At 40.8% G+C, this 9,894-nt stretch overlaps 1 protein-coding gene across 1 annotated transcript in view; it reads left to right on the forward strand.

Moving 5' to 3' along the window:
- Nucleotides 1-2,143, forward strand: part of LOC126162247 (alkaline phosphatase 4-like) — a 107,056-nt gene extending 104,913 nt beyond the window's left edge. Inside the window, exon 7 of the mRNA XM_049918624.1 lies at nt 1,356-2,143. Coding sequence (XP_049774581.1) covers nt 1,356-1,593 — 238 coding nt within the window. The 3' untranslated portion in view covers nt 1,594-2,143. The remainder of the gene's footprint in view (nt 1-1,355) is intronic.
- The last annotated feature ends 7,751 nt before the right edge of the window (nt 2,144-9,894 follow it).

The following is a 9,894-nucleotide window of genomic DNA, read 5'->3' on the forward strand; positions in this document are numbered from 1 at the left end:
TTTAAAGGTACACTCTTAAGCTATTACAATGTCATGGCACAAGTTTTTCAATACCATCTCTGTAGAAATCTGTCACCTGCAATTGCAACCATTAATTGATAGTGGAATGCAATTTGGCATCAGTGTCAAAGTGATTCGTGGCAGACCATATCTTTATTGCTGAGAAGAGCTGGTAGTTGCTCAGCACCAAATCCGGGCTATATGATGGCTGATTATAAACCTCCCATCCAAAACCCCATAGAAACTCTCAGTTATGATTAACTGAGTGTGTTCTGATCACCTGCCTCAACTGTGTCTGTGTTTGACAACTGGTTTACAGTTTTTTGCCAACAAAAATGTAATCATAAAATGCATGTCACAACTAGAGGGATTTTCTATTGCAGTGCACATTTCAACACATTACAGGAAGCAAAGTAGCAGAGACATGGTCCACACACTACCAATGCTGGATGCATACTGAGAGTACGAACATTATGGCACCAAGATGGTGGCTGTAGGCCCTATCAGGTCCAAGATAGAATAAAACGTTTGTTATTTTCCAGATAGCCATCATACATGTAATTACATGATAAGGTTCACAGTCTAGGTAGAAATAGTGTTCTAATAGCATGTAAAAAATGATCACAGTTTATCTCTGACAGTCAAAACATCATGTTAATGAATGTTTAAAGGTGTATAAAATGTTACAGATAACATGCTGAGTGAACAGCTAGCAATTCTTTAAATAGCAAAAATGTTAACAATACAATTATGTTAAAATTTATTACTGGAAAGATTCTCTGAAAAGGTGAATTAAGAGAGAGTGAAATATTGCTCTTTTTCATTGGACTATTACATCAGTATTCTTTTAATTTATGTGTTTATTCTGTTACCAAAAGAAGATTAGCAGATTTGCATCATACAAGGAAATGCTACTAAATTATATTTAAATTACTTCATGACACACAATAGCAAAAACTTGTAAAAAAAATGCTATGACGTTTGCAAAAGACACCAGTTGGTGTCTCCATGAGAAAAAAAAATACAATAAATAAATAAATAAATAAAATAAAAGTGTGAAGTACAGAGTGGTTACATAATATCTTTGCAGTAAACTGTTACTGCTAGGTCTGGTAGGAAACTGTACATGACCCATGATGTATTTTTGCCAACGCCAATACAACAGATTTTTTTAACTGACTGGTTATCCAGAGTCTTTGTTATAACACCAAGTGAATGATAATGTCCAGGGTACTTAGTCATGTGAGGATATCTCATATTTATATTGAATTCTTATCTACACATAATACTAATACCCTATTTTCTGTAAATTACTTTTTATTTGGAAATAATTACAGTTTCAATTACTTTTGCAGATATTTAAAAGATGAAACTCATGGAGGAGAAGATGTCGCTGTCTACGCTGTTGGTCCAGGTGCCTATCTCTTCACTGGTGTATATGAACAGAACTATTTAGCTCATGCTATGGCTCACATAGCAAATATTGGGCCTGATGCTATGGTTTCTTCTGCAAACACTGCACACATGTACAACTTCAATGTAACTGCACTTGTTTCACTCCTTGCTTCAATATTATTAGGCATCTTAAGATAGCCTTGACTCATTTTCATGTGTGTGAAGACTGTAACAGAAAATCACAATCACTGATTACTTATGGAGCCAATCATGCAACATATGTACAACATAAACCTATCAGTATTATAATTCATAACAGCGGAAGCTGTTACTTAAGACACTTTATGCAAAATGAAAGAGTGAATGGAAACTTATTCCCTCACATGCAGAGCACCTATGTGACCCTGTTTCAATGCCTGCAGTACAGCATTTGTAAAACCATAAAAAAATTATATTACTCAGCTACTTTATATAGTTCTACTGTGCAGACAGGAGTAACAGTTAAAGTCTTGCAGAGTTATGTCATTCTGGTGCATAAATTATATTAAAAAAGTTGTGTCTGTAATGATATTAAAATAAAAGTCCATTCACATTTCTAAGACCATTTGTTGCTGTGGGCAAGCTTACACAGCTTCTTTGAAACAGTAAAATTACATTTTTGAAAATAAAATGTGGCTGTACATGTGCAAATACAGAACATTAGAACCAAAAGTTTAAAGGTATACACATACCACTTCTGAAATTCTACTACCAAAAATTTTATTCTGATATGTTATAAATATGAAAACAATTTTTAAAGCTAACATTCTGTGGATGAAATTTGCATTTTACAGTGGTAAAAAAATTGTGTATTTCACTTAAAGTATATGATCAACTGTTGCTATTGGTATTATTGTCAAACTTTATTTCTCTAACAAATTATTTCACAGCAAAACCTGATATTCATGATTTCAAGGTGCTTCTAGTCTGTGACTCTTCTAAGTTTAGTATTAAATATCTTATATCATTTCTGACTCTCAGGACATGCTGTCTATCATATATGGCTTTGGTGTTCTGTGTTCTGTAACTATATTCTGAAAGAAAATAGCCCAAAGAAATTACATTTTTTTTACCCAAAATGTGGTGTATTCTTTCAGTATGTTTTGTATGTTTACTATCTATTACAACACTGTTTTGATTGTTAACTAAGAGTCTTTTATTATTTTGGTGTGAGCTATTTAAAGTCTTTGTTCCATACAGTATCCTATTTCATAAGGCTCACTGAAAACCATACACTTTTTCTATTACTATTTACAAAAAGAATTGATAAACACAGGACCTGTGTGGCACTATCATTATTTCTCCTATTTGTTGCCTACTGCTTGAACTGTGAGATAGGCTGTTTCACACTTCCCATTCCTGTAGTTGCTAATGTCCTTTCTCAAATGAGTTCATTAAACAAAAGAAGCTGAGGACTAGGAATCACTCAGCTTTTTATAAATAAAGGGGACTTGCGTAAAAGACAAGAAAACACAAACACACAGACACACACACACACACACACACACACACACACACACACATACACACACACAGAGAAAGAGAGAGAGAGAGAGAGAGAGAGAGAGAGAGAGAGAGAGAGAGAGAGAGAGAGAAATGCCAAACTATTACTTCCAAAGCTGTGACTTGCAGAGAAAGTTGAAAAAACCAGCCTTGTACATGGAGTTGCAATGAAACTCACAATTTGCAGCATTATTCCCGGAACTGATCATAGCCCTTTCATTCCAAGTTGATTGTAAAGACTGGACCTCAGACTTTGAAGGTTCCGTGACAAGCTAGGCTGTGACTTCTTGGAATTGCACCATAGGGTTAAGAAATGTAGTGTCCCCCTAAATGGGTCATGTACATATCAGAGGCTGCCACTCAGGAAGCTGACTGTGTGTAGGGTGCACACAAGGGTATTTTAAATTAAGCCACAGTGGATGAGATACTCATAACTGAAATTGATAGAGTCTGAAGCTGCACATGAGATTATTTGGTCAAGATTCAGTATTAGGGGTGGGCATAAAATAATAATTAGATCCTTGTGTCAGCCACCAGACTCATCTCCTGGTGTAACCAAAAACTTCAGAAAAAGCCTCAGTTCACTTGTATGTAACTTAATCACACTTTTGTTAGTGGTGGGTGTTATATAAGACATCGTAGTAAAAATTACTAAATGCCTTCTCTGAAAACTACCTATAACAGATAGTTGGGAACTCCACTCATGGTGGAAATATATTGGATCTGACAGCAATAGATAGATCTGACCACAGTGAGGATGATCAGATCGAAATTGATAGCAGTGACCATGATGTAGTTGTGGCAACAATGATTATCAAATTACAAAGGAGAGCTAAAACAAATAGAAAGATATATATGTTCAGTAAACCAGATAAAAAAATCAGTGGTGTCTTATCTTAGTGAGGAATCTGAAACTTTCAGCACAGGCAGGAGCATTTACTGGAACTATAGTTCAAGTTTAAAAGAATAGTTGACGATGCACTGGATGGATATGTACACAGATGATCAGTCCATAATGGGAGGGACTTCTGTGGTACACAGTCACTGTAAAGGAACTTCTAAAGAAACAGAGATTACTGCATAATAGTTGTAAAACAAAATGTAGGGCTAAAGATAGAGAGCTGCTAAATGAACACATTTGGCTGTCAAGAGAACAATGCATGATGCCTTCAGTGACTACCATAGTAGAATATTGTCAAATGATATTTCACAAAACTGAAAGAAATTTTAGTCTTATGTAAAGGCTGTTAGTGGCACCAAAGTGCCCAGTCCTTAGCAAATGAGACAGGAATTGAAACTGAGGGTAGCAAAGCAAAAGCTGAAATGTTTAACTCAATTTTCAAATGTTCCTTTACAAATAAAAACCCTGGATAATTGCCCCAGTTTAATCCTCGTACCACTGAAAAGATGAATGAAATAAGTATTAGTGTCAGAGTTGTAAACATTAAAACTGTAAACATTAAAACAGCTGTAAACATTAAAACTGAACAAAGTTTCAAGGCCTGGTGGAAACCCTGTCAGGCTCTATACTGAATTTGCAGATGTGTTAGCCCCTCTTCTAAATAAAATCTATCATAGATCCCTTGAACAGAAAGCAGTGCACAATTCTTGGAAAAAAGTACAGGACAAACCTGTCTATGAGAAGGGTAGTAGACATAGTCCACAAAAATACTCTCCAATATCCCTGACAGTGATTTGTTGTAGCACCTTAGAACGTATTCTGAGCTCAAACTTAATGAAGTATCTCAAGCAGAATGACCTTCTCAGTACCAACCAGCAAGGATTCCAAGATCATCGATCATGTGAAAGCCAACTTGTACTTTTCTCTCATGACATACTGAAAGCTTTGGATCAAGGGGTCAGATAGATGGAGTATTTCTTGATTTCCAAAAATCATTTGAGTCAGTACCACACCTATGCTTAATGTCAAAAGTATGATCATATGGAATATCAAGTGAAATTTGTGACTAGGTAGAGGACTTTTTGGTATGGAGGATGCAGCGTGTTATCTTGGATCATCAGATGTAAAAGTAGCTTTGGATGTGCCCCAGGGAAGTGTGTTGGGACCCTTTCTCTTCATGTTGTATATTATTGACCTTGCAGACAATATTAATAGTAACCTCAGACTTTCTGCAGATGATGCAGTTATCTGTAATGAAGTGCTATCTGAAAGAAGCTGCATAAATATTCAGCCAGATCTTGATAAAATTTCAAAGTGATGCAAAGATTGGCAACTAGCTTTAAATGTTCAGAATTGTAAAATTGTGCACTTCACAAAAATGTAAAACACAATTTTCTATGACTCTAATATCAATTAGTCACTGTTGGAATCAGCCAACTCAAATAAATACCAGGCTGTAACACTTTGTAGGGATATGAAGTGGAATGATCGCATAGGCTCAGTTGTGGGAAAAGTAGGTGGTAGACTTCAATTTATTGGCAGAGTACTGGGGAAGTGCAAGCAGTCTATGAAGAGGATTGTTTACAAAACACTTGTGTGACTCATTCTAGAATATTGCTCATCTGTGTGGAAGCTGTACCAAATAGGACTAACAGGTACACTCCTGGAAATTGAAATAAGAACACCGTGAATTCATTGTCCCAGGAAGGGGAAACTTTATTGACACATCCCTGGGGTCAGATACATCACATGATCACACTGACAGAACCACAGGCACATAGACACAGGCAACAGAGCATGCACAATGTCGACACTAGTACAGTGTATATCCACCTTTCACAGCAATGCAGGCTGCTATTCTCCCATGGAGACGATCGTAGAGATGCTGGATGTAGTCCTGTGGAACGGCTTGCCATGCCATTTCCACCTGGCGTCTCAGTTGGACCAGCGTTCGTGCTGGACGTGCAGACCGCGTGAGACGACGCTTCATCCAGTCCCAAACATGCTCAATGGGGGACAGATCCGGAGATCTTGCTGGCCAGGGTAGTTGACTTACACCTTCTAGAGCACGTTGGGTGGCACGGGATACATGCGGACGTGCATTGTCCTGTTGGAACAGCAAGTTCCCTTGCCGGTCTAGGAATGGTAGAACGATGGGTTCGATGACGGTTTGGATGTACCGAGCACTATTCAGTGTCCCCTCGACGGTCACCAGTGGTGTACGGCCAGTGTAGGAGATCGCTCCCCACACCATGATGCCGGGTGTTGGCCCTGTGTGCCTCGGCCGTATGCAGTCCTGATTGTGGCGCTCACCTGCACGACGCCAAACACGCATACAACCATCATTGGCACCAAGGCAGAAGCGACTCTCATCGCATCCATTTGTCCCTCCATTCACGCCTGTCGCGACACCACTGGAGGCGGGCTGCACGATGTTGGGGCGTGAGCGGAAGACGGCCTAACGGTGTGCGGGACCGTAGCCCAGCTTCATGGAGACGGTTGCGAATGGTCCTCGCCGATACCCCAGGAGCAACAGTGTCCCTAATTTGCTGGGAAGTGGCGGTGCGGTCCCCTACGGCACTGCGTAGGATCCTACAGTCTTGGCGTGCATCCATGCGTCGCTGCGGTCCGGTCCCAGGTCGACGGGCACGTGCACCTTCCGCCGACCACTGGCGACAACATCGATGTACTGTGGAGACCTCACGCCCCACGTGTTGAGCAATTTGGCGGTACGTCCACCCGGCCTCCCGCATGCCCACTATACGCCCTCGCTCAAAGTCCGTCAACTGCACATACGGTTCACGTCCACGCTGTCGCGGCATGCTACCAGTGTTAAAGACTGCGATGGAGCTCCGTATGCCACGGCAAACTGGCTGACACTGACGGCGGCGGTGCACAAATGCTGCGCAGCTAGCGCCATTCGACGGCCAACACCGCGGTTCCTGGTGTGTCCGCTGTGCCGTGCGTGTGATCATTGCTTGTACAGCCCTCTCGCAGTGTCCAGAGCAAGTATGGTGGGTCTGACACACCGGTGTCAATGTGTTCTTTTTTCCATTTCCAGGAGTGTATATTGAACGTATACAGTGAAGAGCAACATGAACGGTCACAGGTTTGTTTGACCCACTGGAGAGTATCACAGAGACGCTGAAGGAACTGATTTGGCAGCCTCTTGAAGATAGACATAAACTATCCTGAGAAAGTCTATTAACAAAGTTTCAAGAACTGGGTTTAAATGATGAGTCTAAAAATATACTACAGTCCTCTATGTACCATTCACATAGGGATCATGAGGATAAGATTAGAATAATTGCTACACACATAAAGACATTCAAACAACCATTCTTCATGTGCTCCATACATGAATGGAATGGGATGAAACCCTAATAACTGGTACAATGAGACGGACTATCTGCCAGGCACCTCACGGTGGTGAGGAGATGGAGCTGCAGTCGAGAGTTAGAATAATGAAGCTCAAAAATGGAGGACTTTTTCTGATCTTTTAACTGTGTCTATGGACCAAAAACCATTCACCTGCATGTGAGTGGATGCCTGTCTTCAACTTCTTAATATTATTTCTTTCCAGGTATTTCTGTTGTTGCAATAGCTGGCAATCAAATATCAACAGTCTTTTAGCTAGATGCTGCTCTTGATCACTATACACAAGTTTAGAACTTCAGCTGAATTTCTAAGTTCAAAGGTTACTAAAATTACTTGATCATGATAAGGAAAAAGTTTTGACACAGGAGTTGAAAAACCACATAAACCATTAGGTGGTATGTGTATTCACATGTAAGTGTAAGAATTCCAGTGAAGTGAACAGGCTTCTGCAAGATGTTCACTTATCAAAATTACATAATATTCACATTACATTGATATACAGCCTAGATTCTTTTTTGACAACAAATGCATTTCCATAAGATTATCCATAGGGCAGTATTGCATAAAAACATGCTAGCCAAACCATTTTCATAATTAATCATAACTAGGCATAAGTGAGTCTTTTATGTTGCTGGAGCCATCTAGATGCTTAGGAGTCTTACACAAAGCACTTTTAAAATCAAGCAATGGAAAATCCAGGATGAAATGTAACAGTTTAAAAAAAAGGATAGTTGTCACTCACCATATAGCAGAGATGCTGAGTCACAGATAGATAATCAAAAAGACAATCAGCAAATGAGCTTTCAGCCAACAAGGCCTTTTTTGAAAATAGACAAAATACACACACACACACACACACACACACACACACACACACACATCCAACTCACACACGCATAAGCATAGGCTCTGGTGGGTGAAGTCAGACAGCAAGCAGCAGTGCATGATGGGAGAAGCAATTGGGTGATGAGGATAAGGAGGAGGCTGGAGCAGAGGGGGCAGGGATAGCACAGTAGGGTGGGGGATGGTGAAGTGCTGCTTGTGGGAGTGTACAGGGATGAGGTGGGGACGGGTTAGAGCAGCTGGTGCAGTCGGGAGGTTAGATGGAGGGCACGGAAAGGAGTAGGTGGGGGGGGGGGGTAGCAGAAAAGGAGAGAGGTAAAAAGACTGAGGGTTTGCTAGTGGAATAGAGTGTAGAAATGAGAACAGGGAAGGGGCTAGATGAGTAATGACAATTACTAACGAAGGTTGAGCTTAGGAGGATTACAGGAACATAGGATACATTGCAGGGAGAGTCCCGCCTCCACAATTCAGAAAAGCTGGTACTGCTGGGAAGAATCTAGATGGCACAGACTGTGAAGCAGTCATTGAAATTAAGAACATCATGTTGGGTGGATTGCTCAGCAACAGGGTGGTTCAACTGTTTCTTGGCCATTCATGTGGACAGACAGCTTGTTGGTTGTCATGACCATGTAGAAAGCAGTACAGTGGTTGCAGCTTGTAGGTGACATGACCATTTTCACAAGAAGCCCTGCCTTTGATGGGATAGGTGTGGTTTGTGCCCAGTGGTGGTGGGTCTATTATAGGGATGTGAGACATAAGCAAGGGGTTGGGAGCAGGGGTTGTGTAGAGATGAATTAGGATATTGTGCAGGTTTGGTGGGTGGCAGAATACCACTGTGGGAGGAGTGGGAAAGATAGTAACACATTTCTCATTTTAGAGTGTGACAACAGGTGGCTGAAACCCTGGTGGAGAATGTAATTCAGTTGCTCCAGTCCTGGGAGGTAATGAGTTATGAGGGGAATACTCCTGTAGCTAAATGGTGAGAATTTGAAAGGCAGTGGGTGACTGGAAAGATAAGGCATAGGAGATGTGTTTTTGTACAAGATTGGGAGGGTGCTTAGGGTCTATGAAGATGTCAGCAACACCCTTGGTATATTCTGGGAGGGACTGCTCATCACTCTGAAGGCCATGAGTGGCTAGGCTGTATGAAAGGGCTTTGTGGTATAGAATGGGTGGCAGTTGTAAAAGTGAAGGTACTGCTGGTGGTTGGGAGGTTCGATATGGACTAAGGTAATATTGTAGCCATCTTTGAGGAGGAGGTCAACATCAAGGAATGTGGCTTGTCAGGTTGAGTAGGACCAGGGTGAGGTGGAGGTCAACATCAAGGAATGTGGCTTGTCAGGTTGAGTAGGACCAGGGTGAAATGAAAGGTGGAGAAGGTGTTGAGGTTCTGTAGGAATGTGGATAGCATATCCTCACCCTCAATCCAGATCACAAAGATGTCATCAATCTGAACCAGGTGAGGGGTTTGGGATTATGGGTATTTAGGAAGGATTCCTGTAGATGGCCTATGAATAGATTGGCATAGGATGGTACCATGCAGGTTCCCACAAGTGTACCCTGGATTTGTTTGTAGGTAATACCTTGTAGCCTTGTTGGCCAAAATCTCACTTTCCAAAAGTCTATTTGTTGTACCTATCTGCGACTTAGCATCACTGCTATATGATGAATAGCAAATGTCCTTTCCACAAATTACTTTTATTTGTTTAGAATTTCATAAGATTGTTAGACTAAGAGTTAAGCTCTTGGCTCTGAATCAGTTTTGAGGTTGTTTATTATTCTCGAAGCTGTGCCTAGTTTTTGGCCCTTTTATCAATACACTTGAATCATTAACA

The sequence above is a fragment of the Schistocerca cancellata genome, chromosome 2, assembly GCF_023864275.1.
Source record: "Schistocerca cancellata isolate TAMUIC-IGC-003103 chromosome 2, iqSchCanc2.1, whole genome shotgun sequence".
NCBI classification, from domain to species: domain Eukaryota; kingdom Metazoa; phylum Arthropoda; class Insecta; order Orthoptera; family Acrididae; genus Schistocerca; species Schistocerca cancellata.